This window comes from Capricornis sumatraensis, chromosome 20 (genome assembly GCF_032405125.1).
Source record: "Capricornis sumatraensis isolate serow.1 chromosome 20, serow.2, whole genome shotgun sequence".
In the NCBI taxonomy this organism is placed as follows: Eukaryota; Metazoa; Chordata; class Mammalia; order Artiodactyla; family Bovidae; genus Capricornis; species Capricornis sumatraensis.
The window spans coordinates 29,778,356-29,795,297 of NC_091088.1; the positions used below are offsets into that span (position 1 = coordinate 29,778,356).

At 50.8% G+C, this 16,942-nt stretch overlaps 3 protein-coding genes across 4 annotated transcripts; all 3 read right to left on the reverse strand.

Annotated features, from left to right (window-relative positions):
• Positions 1-894: 894 nt before the first annotated feature.
• On the reverse strand, positions 895-2,726 carry LOC138096267 (metallothionein-1A-like). The gene is made up of 3 exons (XM_068992391.1): positions 2,608-2,726; positions 1,826-1,891; positions 895-1,120 (listed from the first exon to the last, which is right to left on the reverse strand). The coding sequence occupies exons 1-3, from the start codon at positions 2,633-2,635 to the stop codon at positions 1,029-1,031; spliced, it is 186 nt and encodes a 61-aa protein (XP_068848492.1). The 5' UTR covers positions 2,636-2,726; the 3' UTR covers positions 895-1,028.
• Positions 2,727-6,535: 3,809 nt separating this feature from the next.
• Positions 6,536-8,611, reverse strand: LOC138096268 (metallothionein-1B). The gene is made up of 3 exons (XM_068992392.1): positions 8,464-8,611; positions 7,699-7,764; positions 6,536-6,760 (listed from the first exon to the last, which is right to left on the reverse strand). The coding sequence occupies exons 1-3, from the start codon at positions 8,489-8,491 to the stop codon at positions 6,669-6,671; spliced, it is 186 nt and encodes a 61-aa protein (XP_068848493.1). The 5' UTR covers positions 8,492-8,611; the 3' UTR covers positions 6,536-6,668.
• A 3,064-nt stretch (positions 8,612-11,675) lies between these two features.
• On the reverse strand, positions 11,676-13,086 carry LOC138095857 (metallothionein-1C). 2 transcript variants are annotated; one of them, XM_068991788.1, is made up of 4 exons: positions 12,942-12,984; positions 12,504-12,510; positions 12,262-12,323; positions 11,676-11,900 (listed from the first exon to the last, which is right to left on the reverse strand). In XM_068991788.1, exons 1-4 carry the CDS (start codon positions 12,967-12,969, stop codon positions 11,809-11,811), a joined length of 189 nt encoding a protein of 62 aa, XP_068847889.1. In that variant the 5' UTR covers positions 12,970-12,984; the 3' UTR covers positions 11,676-11,808. The 2 variants fall into 2 exon arrangements, with proteins under 2 accessions (XP_068847889.1, XP_068847888.1); XM_068991787.1 differs by lacking the exon at positions 12,504-12,510 and having other exon boundaries at positions 12,262-12,327; positions 12,942-13,086.
• Between the last annotated feature and the right edge of the window lie 3,856 nt (positions 13,087-16,942).

Sequence of the window (16,942 nt, forward strand, 5' to 3'; positions counted from 1 at the left end):
ATGCCGAGGAAGACATGAAGTCCTCTATCTGGTACCAAGTATCAGGTACACTTGCTTTTGCTGGGAAAAAGATGGGAAATTCCCTCTAAATTTAAGTTAGTTTGTGGGTTTCCAGTAGCAAAGGGCTAAATTTCAAGGAAGGGTGGATTTCAGCCTGACTTAGGGAGGAATTTTCAAAGATTCAGAGCCAGGAACTGGAACTGGCCAAGCCAAGACTGATATTCCCTCTGGGGATGCCAAGCCCAGCATCTCAGGTGTGTTTGCTCACACAGTGGGGCATTTGTAAAGTGTTTCTAGGGCTCATGAACGTCTTCAATGAACATATAAAAATCACAAACTTTTAAAAGTTATCATCTTCACATATTAATGTTGCTTATTATGTGTTGAATCCAAAGTAGGTTTACATACTGTAGATTTTAACAACTTTTTAGTAATTCATTTTTATTTTTCAAAATAAAAGTGTGGTAGAAAATAAAAACAGGCCATTTTAGTGTTTTAGAAGCAAGCTAAAACATGGAAATCAAGCAAGAGGAGCATTAAATAGCATCCCCTGTGAGTACTTTTGAAGATTCACATCACCGAGGACTGAGGTTGTCACAAATCCCCACAGAATTTAATAAAAACTGAAGTTTCTGAGCCATCAATTCTCACAGTGAGAACAGAGGAGAACCAGTACCTGCCCGATGTCGTTGTGTCATATGGACAACGTTTTCCTTTTGAACTGAGAAACCGAAGCTCTGAGAGGTAGCCTGGCCTGCTAAGACCCTCAGGGGGCTAATATTTGGTCCGGAGCCCAGATCTCTGCACTTCTGGTCCATTCCCCACCCCCAACCCCAGTCCTCATAGGCATAAAGTCTCTTTGTCCAAGATAAACAAAGGAAGACAGAGCCAGAATAAAGTCAACAACTTTACTAGAAATCACATGTCTCATAGAAAAAGGAAATTTAGCACCAGGTCAGGTTGTATGAAAAAATATATAAATTTGTCATGGTTGCTCTGTTGACAACTAGGGCAGGCTCTCCCCAACATCAGGCGCAGCAGCTGCACTTGTCCAAGGCCCCTTTGCAGACACAGCCTTGGGCACACTTGGCACAGCCCACAGGGCAGCAGGAGCAGCAGCCTGGGGAAGAAAGGAGAGAGTGAAAGTCAGAAATAATATTACACGAAAACACCTTTCCCAACAGCAGACTTGCCACAGGCTCTTCCTCCAGGCCTAGAGGACTCTGACTTCAAGATAGAGAGCTGTCTTAAGAAATTTGCTCTGTGACAGAAGGAAAAGGTTGCTCGCCCCATGTGAGTACAGAATAGTCAGAGGTCCTTGGAGAGACAGTGACAGGGCCTCGGGACCAAGGGAAGGCCACCCCCAGAAGCATCCAATGAAGTGAGAAAGTCTTCAGGGTCAGAGAGGAGGCAGACTAGTTACAGAGCTGGTTCCAGGAAGACCAGGAATGCTCTGGGCTGCATCTGCAGCAAAGGACATGGTTCAGAGAAGCTATACATAGTCACCAAGTTCAGTATGAAGTACTCAGGACTCTGGAGGGTTCACTAAGTGGCATCAGAGAAAGGAGATTCTAGTCCCCGATCCATTCTTGACACTATTATGTGACTTCTATGGGCTCGGTTTACCAGTTTACCTTTTGAGAATGAGAGGTTGGGACTGAACAATCCCTATGGCTTGTATGGGTCTCAATCTGTTTCAGTGCTGGGGGTGGGGGTGGGCGCAGGACATGTAGGGAAGTGTGGTCAGTGTCCTGCTCCTGCCTGCTGAGCTCTGGGTCCCTCCTCAGCCCAGACCCCAGGTTCCCAGAGGAGGGCCCGCACTCACTCTTCTTGCAGGAGGGGCATCTGCAGGCCTTGCAGGTGCAGGAGCCAGCGCAGCTGCAGGAGCCGCCTGCCAGGAAGGGAAAGGCCAGCGGTGAGCAGGGGGGAGGAGGAGCCACGCAGCCGTCAGCAGGGCCCTCCCCATCTTCCTGAGTCAGGACCAGCGCTGGAGCTGCCAGTCCACTCAGGCGGATAGAGAAGCCCCAGCTCCTCTCTTCTGGTCCCAGGAAAGTAGGTCCCCTCCTGATTTACACCCCAGGGAAGGCCCAGGCTCTAGACCCAGCCCAGGGTGACGGGGGTGGGGGCCAGGTCTATGTCCTGGAGCCCAAGAGGCATCATGCCCCCACCTCCCATCAAGGCCCGGCAGCTCCAAGGCCTCCTCGCAGCACTGGGTCCCGGTCGAGCTGTCCCCTGACCAGGTGGGTGAGGACAAGGATGAGCTGGAACCTCAGTACGTTCAGTTCAACAAGAAGCGGGAATTTCCCCGGTGATTAAGCCTCCCTGCTGCCCCTACAGGGAGGCACCGGTACCATCCCTGGTCGGGGAACTAAGATCCAGCACACCGTGCAAGACGACAAGCTAAAAACCAAACAACAAAAAAAGGCAGCGGGGTGGTAAAGGGAGATAAACGGTCTCATAATCCTGACTAGGAAAAACCAACCATTGGTTCAATGACAGGAGTCCCCTTGAGCACAAACTCCACATCCTCCCTTCTCTAGCTGCCGGGACCTTCTGTCCTACGCTTGGAAGCGGGCATCCTAGGGCTCAACGCCAGGGGACCCTTACCAGTGGGGCAGGAGCAGTTCGGGTCCATTTGGAGGAAAAGCGAGGTCCGAGGTCCAGAACAAGTGGCAAGCAGATCCACGGGTCCGGTGGGAGGCGTGTTGGAGCCCAGGAGCCGAGCACTATTATACCCACAGGAGGTGGGCCGGGCGCAGAGGGTCTGCCCCCGCCTGCACCCGCGCTGCCCGCTGCGCCCGGGTCGGGCGGTGAGCACCACGCGCGGCCGAGCGCAAGATTCCCGGAACGCGGCTGGGCTCCGTGCGCACCGAAACGCCTCCCTCCCCCTACTCGCCCCCAACGCGGAGGGACTTTGTCCCGAGTGACAAGTAGCGCTCCAGGATTCCTGCCCGCCCCTTCCCAGCTTTCCACGATGTGGGCAGTCATCGGTGTTTACGGGAACCTAGTCCCTGAGTCCTCGCAGTCTTCCCTGCCCCCGCAACTCTTGTCTTTGCTTTCACCCTTTCCCAGAGCTCATGCGCAACCCGAGTCTCGTTCTCACATCCCAGGCTTGGCTGGAGCCCCTGTGTCGTGTGCAGAGACCCGTGATGGATGTGAGCTTCACCACCTATCCCCCGAACCCCGCTTCCCTAATATTTCCTCCCACAGCCCCCACCCTGGACTTTGAACAGAGTCTCTAGTTTCTCCTGTAACAGCCCAGCAGTGAACTCAGCCTTCTGTCGCCCAGCCTTCCTTACATTCTCCACGACTGAATAGATGAATGGGCCAGGGAATCCACTGCCTAGCCAGTCCACCCGGCTCCAGGATAGAGGTTCCCTAGTCATAGGATGCCCCCTAGGAAGAGCATCCTTGTAAGTGATAGGCAGAGCTGGCATTCAATAACGAAGTAAGACAGTGGGTATTTCCCTTTGAATAGTCCTGAGAATTACGTACCAGGGAGTCTGTGCCAAGCCTTGTTTCATCACTTTTCCTCTTTGAATTCTAACAGCTCAAGGGAAATACTACTTGGGAGCCTGTTTCCCAAAGGCAAAAAGTACATCCAGTACAAGGATGCTACTAACCCAAGGTCACACTGCTGGGATGTGGTGTCCCAAATGCTATTCCTGTCTCTTCTTAAGGAAAAGAGGCAGCGATGAAGCTTCCCTGTGGCCCAGAGCTATGTGTTCAGCACTTCTCTACTGCCTTAGCTCAAGCATGGGTGCCGAAGTGGCATGAAAGGAATGCATATATGTCTTAGTGGCTACCATCAATGTCTAGAAGTAAATTTATCTTCATATTCATAGCCTTAAAGAGTTTGCTTTTCATGTAAACAAATTTATATGTATATAAAACGTTAAGTAAAATCTTGGTTCAGGTAACAGCAGCAATGGCAGAATTCTTCAGTATTTTGTTAGGAGAACTCAGATTGTCTTGCTGATGGCTTAGTATCCCTAGCGCCAGCCCCTTTTTGTTGGGAGAGGGGCATAACCCTCTTAGGGGAACTAGTCATTTGCTCCCAATGTTTGATGAGAACAAGAGAGAACCCTCAGCTAGCACAGCAGCTCCAGCTTATTGGTCTGGGTGTAGAGAAATGTATCCTATGCTTCGACTGATAATCATAATAGCTAATATTACTATATTACTGACTGTGTGCCAGGTCTCATTCCAGTTTCCTTGCAAATATTCAGTTCTTTAATCCTAAGAGCCAGACACTATTCTTTTGCCTTTTAAAGCAGATGAGACTGAAGCACAAAGAGGTTGTGTCCTGTGGATGTGACACAGGCGAGACCGGCGCTCATGCAGGCTGATTGCAGTCCCCTTGCCCTCACCCCCTACCGGGCACCGTGACACCTCACAGCAGGTGAGGGCACGGAACTCCTCGCATGGAAGGAGCAGTGGGAAGCACTGAGCTGGCAGTCAGAACCCTCTGCATAGCTCTGTGACCTCTCTGGCCCTCAGTCTCTCATCTCTCCAGCCAGGACCATAACTGGACCATCTCTGGGGACCCTTGCAGCTCTGCAGCGGGAGAGGCAGGATTCGGCCTCCAGGGGCATCGTAACCAGCAGTGTGGGGCCAGGAGGTGAGACAGCTGGAGTACAGGTTCAGTCTTCTGACTTCTGACTGTGTGTCCTTGGGCAGGTCGCTTAACCTCTCTGGAAGATGGTACAATGACCCCAGCCCCTGCACATGTATTCTGGCACTGGTTCCTGTGCAGATCAAATGACATGAAGGGTGGGAAAGTCTTCCGAGTCTGTCCTGACACTGTGTAGCATCTTATCCTATCCGTGTCATTGGAGGGCATCCCCACTCCCCTGGCACTCAGTCAGCAAGGTTCCAACCCATTCCCAGCCTTAGTCCTGGGGAATCCTCCCAAATCCATGAGCCATTTTCTAGGAGTTTGTTGGGGCCTCAATGGATTATCCACATATCCACAAAATTCCGTGGATAAAATGATTATAATGGCCACTTCTTAAAGCCATATCTAGGAATCACCACTATCCCATTTATGTCCCTGCCATTGAGATGTAATCTCCCTTATACGCATGTGAAAATGGAGGCTCAGGCAATATCAAATGCACGCCCAAGTCAGACAGTGGCTAGGTAACTGTGAACCAGGATGCCTCACACCAAAACCCATCCCCTCTTCACAAAGGAAATCTGTGGGCAAGTGTGGTTGTGACTTCTAGGCCAAGTGACTTGTTTTATGGGTTTTTTTTTTTTTTTGATTGTACAACAAATAGCAATACCCTCAGTAGGAAGGGGAAACCTACTCCAGTATTCTTGCCTGGAAAATTCCATGGACCAAAGAGCCTGGGGGGAAAACAATTCATGGGATTGCAAAGAGTCAGACCCAGCTGGGCCCCCTGAGCACACACGCACGCACACAACTTACATGAAGTGTCCTTTTACTATTAAAAGATTCCCGAGTTAATAATAATAATAATAATGGCAATTCCCTCCGCAAATGGCCAGGGGCAGTGAGCTTTGATATAAATAACAAGTCACTGGGCTCCTCACTCCAGTCTAATGAACACCACCTCGCCCTCCAAACTGGGCAATAGCTATCACCCTGCAGACATGAAGTCCTTCACCTGGACCCAGTTCTCAGGTACACGTCCTCTTCCTGGGAAACAGCTGGGTGGTGACTCCTTCCACTATCAGTCGCTTTGCTGCTTTCATGTAGCCAAGGGCTGGATTTTGAGACAGGGACAGATTTCAGTCTGCCCTAGGGAAGAACTCCCAAAGATTCTAAGCCAACTCACCACAGGAAGCTGGCAGCGGTGGTGGCTGTCCTGTCAGTGACCCTGGGCAAGCCAAGGCTGATGTTCCCTGCGGGTATGCGGGGGCAAGAGCTGCTGCAGGTGTGCATGGTCCACACAGTGGGGAGTTGGTGAAGTGTTCCCAGGAGGGCTTATCCACGGCTTCGATGAACATATGTGTAGAATTTAAAACTTAAATTTTCTTATTGGTTCTTCATAGATTGATGAAATTCTCTGTATTGAATCTAAAAATGTTTTCCCCCCCACTGTGACCTCTAAAGTTTTTTTTAGTATATTTACCAAAGTTTAAATCTTTAGCATTAGAAAATAAAAACTGGTCCTTCAGCAGTGTTTTAGAAGCAAGCCCTACGTAGAAGTAAAACAATTAGGATTCGGATTTCACCTGGTCTGAGTACTTTTGAAACCTACAAACCTAATAACACTGAGGCCTGAACTTTGGTAGGGGAAGCCCAGAGAATGAAAATGAGAAATTGAGGAGTTTTCCCATCATCAACACTTAAAATAATGAGGGCAGTGAGGACCTGTATGTGCCCAATGCCTGTATGTCACTTGGAGGATGTGTCCCCTTTTACCTGAGAAGCCAAAGCTCAGAGAGGTAACCTGATCTGTTTAAGGTACTCAGTGTCTTAGGGGCAACTGGTTAGGTCCAGAACCCAAGCCTCCGCATTTCCACTCAAGACACACAAACAAAAACAGAAGCCAGAATAGAGTCAACAAGATTTATTACAATTCACATATTTTATAGAAAAAGGAATGTTGTATCGCATCAAGGTAGTGAGAAACAATTGTTAAATGCAAGTTTGTCCTGGTTGCTCTGTGGACACCTGGGGCAGGCTCTCCCCGACTTCAGGCACAGCAGCTGCACTTGTCCGAGGCCCCTTTGCAGATACAGCCCTGGGCACACTTGGCACAGCCCACGGGGCAGCAGGAGCAGCAGCCTGGGGGGAGTGAGAGTGAGAGACAACATTACGTGAAACCACCCTTCCCAACAGCAGGCCTGACACAAGCTGGCCCCAGGCCCTGAGGACCCTGACCTTAGGAAAGTATGCTCTATCCTAAGAAATTCATCTCTGACACTCTGAAAATTGCTCTGAGTTCAGGACAGGGCAGAAAGCCTAGAGACTGTGGTGGGGCCCTTAGGGGCAGTGAAAGGGCAGCTGCCACTCCTCAAAGGGCTTCCCAGATGGCACTAGTGGTAAAGAACCCTCCTGCCAATGCAGGAGATGGAAGAGATGTGGATTCGATCCCTGGGTTGGGAAGATCCCCTGGAGGAGGGCATGGCAACCCACTCCAGTATCCTTGACTGGAGAATCCCATTGACAGAGGAGCTGGAAGGCTATAGCCCATTAGGGTCACAAAGAGACATGACTGAAGCGAATATACAGTGAAGTAAGCATGCACACACCCCTCAGAAACATACAGTGAAGTAAGGAAAGTGGTCAAGTTCAGAGAGGGGCAAACTGCTGCCACAGCTGTTCACCAGGGGTCAGGGAAGGACTGGGCTGCCTGTACAGCAAAGGGCTGCACGCCCAGGGCAGAGACTCCACACCTGGTCACCAAGTTCAAGAATCTAAAGTGCCCAGGACACTGGAGGGTTCACAAGGTGACATCAGAGACAAGAGACCTGGGTTCTAGGTCTAGTTTCCATCCTTTACCCCATTCGCTGACCTCTCTCAAACTTTTTTAGCCATTGTAGAATGAGAAGTTGGAACAGAATCATCTCTCTGGCTCTTTCAGCTCAGATTCTGTTTCAGTGCTGGTGCAGGGGGTGGGGGTGATGTAGGGAAGTCTGGTCAGTCCTGCTCCCTGCTGAGCTCTGGGTCCCTCCTCAGACTCAGCCCAGACCCCAGGTTCCCAGAGGAGGGCCCGCACTCACTCTTCTTGCAGGAGGGGCATCTGCAGGCCTTGCAGGTGCAGGAGCCAGCGCAGCTGCAGGAGCCGCCTGCCAGGAAGTAAAAGTCCAGCGGTGAGCAGGGGGGGGAGGAGCCACGCAGCCGTCAGCAGGGCCCTCCCCCTCCTCCTGGGTCAAGACCAGCCCTGGGAGAGCTCCCCTCCACTCAGGCAGATGGAGAAGCCCCAGCTCCCCTCCTCGGGTCCCAGGAAAGAAGATCCCCTTCCCGGGGAAGGCCCCAGGCTCCAGACCCAGCCCAGGGTGACTGGGGCTGGGGGCCAGGTCTATGTCCTGAACCCCAAGAGGCACCATGTCCCCTCCTGCCATCAAGGCCCGGCAGCTCCAAGGTCTCCACCCAGCACTGGGTCCCAGTCTAGCTGTTCCCTGACCCCCTGGGTGAGGACAACAAGGACAGTCTTGAGCCTCAGTACTCTCCATTCAAAATTAGAGTCTGGGAATTCCCTGTGAGTCCAGTCCTTAGGATTCCCGTGCTCTCACTGCTCAGGGCCCTGTGTTCAATCCCTGGTGGAGGAACTAAGATCCCACAAGCCGCTTGACTAGGGGGGGTAAAAAAAGAAAAAAAAAAAAAAAAAACGCTCTCTCGATCTTGGCTAGGCAGAAAGCACTTCTGGTGAACCCTGGGCGTCCACTTTAGCTCAAATTCAAAATCCTCCGTCGTCTAACCCCACGGAACCTCTGTCTAGTGCCTGGGAAGGGTGTACCCTAGGCCCAGAGCCAGGGGTCGCCTACTAGTGGGGCAGGAGCAGTTGGGGTCCATTTGGAGCCGAGCTGAGACCAGAGGGCAAAAGCACGCGGCAAAGAAGAGACACCCGATCCGGTGAGAGGCGTGTCGAGTCGAGGAGCCCGCTCGCTGGGTTTGTAACCGGAGGAGACGGCCCGGGCGCAGAGGGCCCGCCCCGCCTGCACCCGCCCCGAGGCTCCGCGCCCGCACCGCCCACAGCTCCCGGGGCCGGGCGGTGAGCCCCACGCGAGCCGAGCGCAAGAGTCTCCCGGTGCCCTTGGGGCCGCTGTGCACACGGAGCGCCGCCTTTGGCCCCTGCCCGCGGGGAGGGACAGTTTGCCGGGAGGTACACGGTGTCCTAGCCTCCCTGCCCGCCCCCTCCCAATTTTCCCGAGGGCGGCAGCCTCCCCGCTCCCGGCTTTTTCCGGGAACCCAGCCTCTGTGTTTTCGCCGTCTTCCCCACCCCCGACCCCCGCGCTATCTCTTCGCGTTCGCCACTTCGCGGAGCCAGTGTGCAACCCGAGTCTCGGGCTCACGTCCCAGGCATGGCTGGAGCTGTGTGTCGTGTTCAGAGCCTCGTGTGCAGAGCCCTGTGGTGGATGTGACCTTCACCACCAAGGCCCCGATTCCCTCTTGCCCCACCGTTCCCTGTCCTGGTCCCCGCGAAGGGCCCTAGGCAGCGTTTCTCTTAACTTTTCTCTCTAACGGCCCCAGGATCAACTCACTCAGGCCTCTGCCTCCCATCCTTCCTTCTGTTCTCCACGGCTGAATGGATGGATGGGCACATTTTTCCAGGTGCTCTTGCCCTAAACTTTTCAGGGGTTTTCCTGAACCTAGCCAGTCCACCCCATTCCAGGATGGAGGTTCCGGAAGCATGACGACCCCAAGGAAGGGAAGATCATAGCCATGACCTCTTGGACTTCAGTCTCCCATCTCTTCTGCCATTAGCACAACAAGCCTGTCTCTAAGGAGCCTGCCAGCTCTGAATAATGAGAGGCAGGGCTCAGCATAATACGACCTCATAATTATTCACCTTTGGCAAGTAGGTGAGACAGTTGTAGTATAGATTCAGACCTCTTGACTGTGATCTGTGTGCCCTTGGGCAGGTCGCTCAAACTCTGGGCAATTGGCACATCCCTCCATCCCCTGCAAGTTCCCTCTGTGATGGGTTCAGTGTAGATCAGGTGATATGAGGGTGGGCATTGAATTTGTGGTTGTCCAAATGGTGTGGAAGCGTCACACCCGAGGGGGGCTGTCGCAGGGCATCCACACTCCCGCTGGCAATGGATTAGTACATTTCCAATCAAACTTTAACCTCCCACCTTTCCCAAAGAGCTTGTTAGGATTCAACAAGATTCTGTCCCAATAAAGTCACTGTTAACTGAAGGATCGTAATAGACACTGTTTACTAAGACCTAGTGAGGAGCTACAGAAAAGGCAATGGCACCCCACTCCAGTGCTCTTGCCTGGCAAATCCCATGGACAGAGGAGCCTGGTGGGCTGCAGTCCATGGGGTCGCTAGGAGTCGAACACGACTGAGCAACTTCACTTTCACTTTTCACTTCTATGCATTGGAGAAGGAAATGGCAACCCACTCCAGTGTTCTTGCCTGGAGAATCCCAGGGACAGGGGAGTCTGGTGGGCTGCCGTCTATGGGGTCGCACAGAGTCGGACACGACTGAAGTGACTTAGCAGCAGCAGCAGCAGTGAGGAGCTAGGCCACTCTCACTTAATACCATGTAGAGATACAACCTCCTTTTAATAGGAAATGGAGACTTAGAGGATTTGAGAGACTCATTCAGGATAGGGGGCTTCCCTGGTGGCTCAGATGGTAAAGTGTCTGTCTGCAATGCAGGAGACCCAGGTTCGATGCTGGATTGGGAAGATCCCCTGGAGAAGGAAGTGGCAACCCACTCTAGTACTCTCGCCTGGAAAATCCCATGGACAGAGGAGCCTGGTAGGCTGCAGTCCATGGGGTCGCTAAGAGTCAGATATGACAGCGACGTCACCTTGATACAGGATATGTGGCAGGAAGTGCCACTGCTTAAATGAACCAGCACACTGGGTCTAGAAATCCCCTCTTCACACAGGATACCTGTGGGTGAGTGTGGTCCTGACACTTGGACCATGTGACTTGTCTTTCTCTTTATCAAATAGCAAATCACTCCAAATGTTGTCCGGAGGGGACTAGCCATGACCATCATTTACAAGTCACTCAGCACCTCTCTCCTTCCAAATACAGCTACAGTTTCGTAACTGCAGAATGTGGTACTGTGCAGAACGTGCACAGGCAGACATGAAGTCCTTCATCAGGAACCAGTTTCCAGGTATACTCCCTCTTGCTGGGAAATGGCTGGGCATTACCTCCTAATTCCTAGCCACTTTGCTGGTTTCAAGTAGCCAAGGGCTGGATTTTGAAAGCAGAGTTCAGCCTGACCTAAAGGAACTTCCAATGACTTAGAGCCAACTCAACGCAGGAAGCTCTCAAGGGTAGCAGGTGTCCTGGCACTGGGCCAGGTGAGATGGATGGTCCCTGTGGGGATGTGGGGAGGGGCTACTCCAGGTAGAGCTGGTCCACACAGTGGGGCACCAGTGTTTTCAGTGTTCAGCATACACCTCTGATGGAACAAATGTGTAGTTTCTTTTTTAAACTGAACTATAGTTGATTTACAATATTGTGTTAGTATTGGGTGAACAAACATGTGGGTTTTACTTTTTAAATTTTTCTTGCATTACTGTTCCCCATGTATTTATTCAAATTTGTTGAATCAATAATTGGACTTTGTATTTTGTATCCTTGTAAATTTTTATTAGTAATTCACTTAATTTTATTTTGCCAACATTTAGGTTTGTGAAGATAGAAAATAGAAACCACAGCCAGAAAATTCACACTAGTCTTTCAGCGCAGGGAGTTTGAGAGTCCCAGGTAGGGATTTAGGTAACTAGGGGTGTGAGTCCAACTTCTTTAGAGTCTATCAAGCCTAAAATCTATGTGGAACTGAAGTTATTCAGGGCAATCAGAGGATGGAAAATGAAGACACCAACCCTTGACATGAGAATGGAGGGGACCCTGAATCTGCTCAGCACACTTAGTTTATTGGGGCCTAACGCTTTGTTCTAGTAGCCATGTCTCTATAGTTCTCATCCAGTCTCCTACACCAGCCCTGGATAGCATAAAAGCCCTTATTCCAAATGCACAGAAAAGAAAACTGAATCAGAATAGTGTCAACAACCTTTATTACCATTTACATATTTCCTAAGAAAGGGAATGTAGAGATCAAGTCAGAGTTGTATAAAAATGCAGGTTGGCCCACGTTCCTCCACTGACACCTGGGAGCAGGCTCTACCCCACATCAGGCACAACAGCTGCACTTGTCCGAGGCCCCTTTGCAGATGCAGCCCTGGGCACACTTGGCACAGCCCACAGGGCAGCAGGAGCAGCAGCCTGTGGAGAGATGGGGAAAGCAGGTGTCAGCGATGCATTTCCCAGGCACCTCTCTGCCGAACAGCAACCCTGCGGCAAAACCCTGAGACCCAGAGAACCCTGAGTGCAGAAAAGCATGCCCTAAGACAGCTTGGAGGACCTTTGGCATGAGTTCTACTAGGAAATGGCTGCCTGGCTCCATCTAAGCCCAGGACAGGGCAGAAAGTTAGAAGCAGCAGTGACAGGTGGGTGCCCAGCGGCAAGAGGGCCAGCCCCTCAGAACTATGCACTCAGAACCCACTCTGGGTTCCCTCCCTCCCCCTAGCTACAGCACTCCCCACCCACCCCCTCCCTGGGTTCCCAGAGGAGGGCCCGCACTCACTCTTCTTGCAGGAGGGGCATCTGCAGGCCTTGCAGGTGCAGGAACCAGCGCAGCTGCAGGAGCTGCCTGCCAGGAAGGGAAAAGCCAGCGGTGAGCCGGGGGAAGAGGAGCCGCTGCAGCCATCAGCAGGGCCCTCCCCCTCCTCCTGGGGCAGGACCAGCCCTGGGAGCTCCTGTCTAGCACAGAACAGACAGAAGGCTCATCGCCCCCCCCCCACCCCGCCCCCGCCCCCAACCCCCCACCACCCCGCTTCTCTGCCCTTCGGTGCAAAGGGTACTGTCTTGTATTTACCCCCAAGGATGAGCCCAGGCTCCAGTGCCCATTCAGGAAGCCTGGATGGCTCGGACCTTCTGTCTGAGCCCAGAAGAGGCAATATCTCCTCCCCAACCAGCCTAGGCAATACGGAGGCCTGGACAGAGCACTGGAGCCGACCCAGAGGCCCCGAGACACCACGATGATGTGGGACCGGGCAGCCTTGAGCCTCAGACCTCTTGCCTCTGAAGCGGAAGACTAAGAGGAAAGGAACGCTCTAACGGAAGATGAAATCGCTAGTTTGGGGAGAAAGCACATGCTGGGTTAACTACAGAAGCTCACGTCAAATACTCCCTCTTCTAAACCCAGGGACGCTTCTTGATATTGGGGAGGGGACATCCGAAGTCCCAGAGCCAGGGATCCCTTACCAGTGGAGCAGGAGCAGTTGGGGTCCATTCGGAGATGAGGTGAGGCCGTCCAAAGCAAGTGGCAAAGAAGAGGTACTTGGGCCGGTGGGGACGTGTTGGAATCCAGGAACGCGCGGTTCAGTTTATACCCAGAGGAGGAGGCCCGGGCGCAGAGGCCCCGCCCCGGTCTTGCACTCCGCCCGCCCCGCTCGGTGGGTCCACGCTGTCCGCTCCGCTCCGCCCCGCTGGGCTGAGCGCACCTGGCGGCGCCCGCCGGGCGCAGGTTCAGCGAGCAAGACTTCGGTCCGTGCGCAGTGCTCGGACCGCCCCCTTTGGCACGAGAACTCGCGGAGGGAGGGTGTACCGGGTTGCTCTCGGTGTCCCAGCTTCTCTGCACGCCCCCTTCCCAATTTTCCCAAGGTAGGATGCCACCTTTGTTTCAGGATCTTCCAAGAACCCAATCATCCGTCTTCGCCACCCCAACCTGCCGCCTCCAATACCCCTCGCCGCCCGTTCCTTTGTACTCAAGTTCTCAAGTTCGTCCTTTCCGGAGCCCGTGTGCATCCTCAGCCTGTGCTCACGTCCCTGTTGAAAGGAGGCGGTGGAAAAACCCGAACATTTCTTCCCCCAGTGCTCAGAAGGCCTTTGGCCCTATTTTTCTGGCTCAATTCAAGGCGGACACTGCGCCTGGGGAGCCTCCTTTGGGTATAAACGGAAATGGCCTCACCTTCCATCCTTCCTCCACTCTCTAGTTTGAAGGGATATATGGGCACGTTTGTCTGGGTCTTTTGTGTATCTATACAGCCTAGCCAGCCCACCTCACTCCAGAAAAGATGTTCAGAAAGTGGGATGCATTCAGAGGAGGGATTTTTTTTTTAGGTGATATTCAGACCTAGCTTTACATATCATTTTTTAATTGTTTCCCTTTCAATATTACTATTTGACAGCATTTTGTGTGTGTCACAGCTGGTTAATCTGTTTTTTTTTTTTTTTAATCTTTCATCCCTCAAAATGAATCTAAAGAGGAACACTATTGTTTGTGAGCCCATTAGGCTGATGGGAAGGGAAGTCACAAGGAAATTAAGTAGCTTGCCCACAGAGCTAGTAATTAGAGCCACTGGATCTGAGTCCAGTCAGCTTCCCAAAGAAAGGAGAGGGTCAAGGATCAAGTTTTCCTTTGATGTGTCTTCAATATCCAGTACCCTTGCCTGGAAAACCCCATGGATGGAGGAGCCTGGTGGGCTGCAGTCCATGCGGTCACTAAGAGTAGGACACGACTGAGCGACTTCACTTTCACTTTTCACTTCTATGCATTGGAGAAGGAAATGGCAACCCACTCTAGTGTTCTTGCCTGGAGAATCCCAGGGACGGGGGAGCCTGGTGGGCTGCCGTCTATGGGGTTGCACAGAGTCGGACATGACTGAAGTGACTTAGCAGCAGCAGCAGTCTTCAATATCAGTGTACTGCTTGAGATCTTTTAAAGAGAGATTAGGCCTCAAGCTTATCAGCTCTCCAGGCTTGTGTCATGATTTTGTCTTCAGGGACCTAGACTGTCTTTTCCTTCTCCAAGACACCACACTGGTCCAGTACATTGATGGTATGCTGATTGGAGCTAGTTGCAAAACATAGCAAGTACTCTAGGCTTATGGGTAAGACTGCAATGGCGCTAAGAAAGCCTATGTAACAGAGGAGATCCCTTAGGGCATCTCTTAGCACTTACCCTGCCCTGAGATTAAAGTCAGTGGTAAACTACTATAACAACCCAGTCAAGACTGGACTGATAAAGGTCCAGGCCCTTCAAAAATGAAGGCTTAGGGTCACCAGATCAAGAGCCACGACCGAATGAGGTACGAGCAGGGGGCAAAGTGAACACAGAGTGGGTAGGAGAAGAAGGTCTTTATAAACCTCAGCTGTGACCATATGACTGGTTCCAGAAACAGGACTGACAACTGTAACTGTTATGAGTACTTCATTAGTTTCTTACAAATATGCAGTATATATAAATATGTAAATAATGTGACATATTTGTTGTTGTTTGGTCACTAATTTGTGTCCATGACTGCATGGACCGTAGCCCGCCAGACTCCCCTGGCCATGGGAATTTCCCAGGCAAGAATACTGGAGTGGGTTGCCATTTCCTTCTCCAGGGGGTCTTTCCTATCCAGGGATCAAACCTGCATCTCCTGCATTGGTAGGCAGATTCTCTATCTCTGAGCCACCAGGGAAGCGCATGTAATATATATATAAATAGGTAAATATATATGTATATGGCAAATATCTTTGTTTTCTTCCCTCTTTTATTCCCTTCTTATATAACATAGAATGTATTGACTGTACATTGTAGTATTTATGTATTGTTAATATCACAGCATTTAAGTTACATGATAGCAAGTACAAAAGTGACCATCACCCAAGGACTTTGCATCCTCCTTTGAGGACAGTTTTATACATTTTCAGTTGTAGGTAAGGTAGTTGTGTTGTGTTAGACAGAAGTATGACCTTGTTATTGTCTTTGTTGGGAGATTAAGTACGGTTTAAGAAGTTGTATATTGTCACCCTGCTTATTTAACTTATATGCAGAGTACATCATGAAAAATGCTGGGCTGGAGGAAGCACAAGCGGGAATCAAGATTGCCAGGAGAAATATCAATAACCTCAGACATGCAGATGACACCACCCTTATGGCAGAAAGTGAAGAGGAACTAAAAAGCCTCTTGATGAAAGTCAAAGAGGAGAGTGAAAATGTTGGCTTAAAGTTCAACATTCAGAAAACGAAGATCATGGCATCTGGTCCTATCACTTCATGGGAAATAAATGGGGAAAGAGTGGAAACAGTGTCAGAATTTATTTTTGGGGGGCTCCAAAATCAGTGCAGATGGTGACTGCAGCCATGAAAGTAAAAGACACTTACTCCTTGGAAGAAAAGTTATGACCAACCTAGATAGCATATTCAAAAGCAGAGACATTACTTTGCCAACAAAGGTCTGTCTAGTCAAGGCTATGGTTTTTCCAGTGGTCACGTATGGATGTGAGAGTTGGACTCTAAAGAAACCTGAGCGCTGAAGAATTGATACTTTTGAACTGTGGTGTTGGAGAAGACTCTTGAGAGTCCCTTGGACTGCAAGGAGATCCAACCAGTCCATTCTAAAGGAGATCAGTCCTGGGTGTTCTTCGGAAGGAATGATGCTAAAGCTGAAACTCCAGTACTCCAGCCACCTCATGGGAAGAGTTGCCTCATTGGAAAAGACTCTGATGCTGGGAGGGATTGGGGGCAGGAGGAGAAGGGGACGACAGAGGATGAGATGGCTGGATGGCGTCACTGACTCGATGGACATGAGTTTGGGTGAATTCCAGGAGTTGGTGATGGACAGGGAGGCCTGGTGTGCTGCAGTTCATGGGGTCGCAAGGAGTTGGACATGACTGAGCGACTGAACTGTACTGAACTGAAGAAGTTGTATGGGTGATGAGTGATGGTCTATAATGGTTAATTTTATGTGCCAACATGTCTAGGCTATCATACCAAGTCCTTGATTACACACGCTAGCCTGATGTTGCTGTGAATGTGTTTCTTTGTGTGTTTTTTTTGACATGATTAACATTTAAATCAGTATACAGAAAAGCAGATTACCCTTCATAATGTAGAAGGCCTCATCCAGTCAGTGGAGGCCTTAGAGAAAAAATGAGGTCTCTTGAAAAGGAGAGAATTGGGCCTCCAGATGGCCTTTAAACTCAGGATTGCAACCAACATCAACTCCTACTGGAATTTCCAGGCTGCTGGCTGGTCCTGCAAATTTCAGTCATGCCAGTTTCCACAGTTACATAAGCGAATTTCTTAAATCTGGCGCTCTCTCTCTTTCTATCTACATCCTTCTGGTTCTGTTTCTCTGGAGATGCTGATACCAATATATTTTAAAACTTATAAATCATTTAAATGTTAAGTAAATTACTGGTGCAAGTGTGGCAGCGGAAATCGCAGGCAATTTTCTGTATGCACCATAAGGGCACAGACTGTTGTGCTCGGG

Excerpts from the sequence above, each read along its gene's own strand:
- LOC138095857 (XM_068991788.1), bottom strand. The coding sequence starts at position 12,969 with ATGGACCCCAACTGCTCCTGCTCCACTG. Across the intron at positions 11,901-12,261 it reads ATGCCCCTCCTGCAAGAAGA|GCTGCTGCTCCTGCTGCCCT; the intron begins GTGAGTGCGGGC and ends ATCTCTCCACAG.
- LOC138096267 (XM_068992391.1), bottom strand. The coding sequence starts at position 2,635 with ATGGACCCGAACTGCTCCTGCCCCACTG. Across the intron at positions 1,892-2,607 it reads GAACTGCTCCTGCCCCACTG|GCGGCTCCTGCAGCTGCGCT; the intron begins GTAAGGGTCCCC and ends CCTTCCTGGCAG. Across the intron at positions 1,121-1,825 it reads ATGCCCCTCCTGCAAGAAGA|GCTGCTGCTCCTGCTGCCCT; the intron begins GTGAGTGCGGGC and ends TTTCTTCCCCAG.
- LOC138096268 (XM_068992392.1), bottom strand. The coding sequence starts at position 8,491 with ATGGACCCCAACTGCTCCTGCCCCACTA. Across the intron at positions 7,765-8,463 it reads CAACTGCTCCTGCCCCACTA|GCGGCTCCTGCAGCTGCGCT; the intron begins GTAGGCGACCCC and ends ACTTCCTGGCAG. Across the intron at positions 6,761-7,698 it reads ATGCCCCTCCTGCAAGAAGA|GCTGCTGCTCCTGCTGCCCC; the intron begins GTGAGTGCGGGC and ends CACTCCCCCCAG.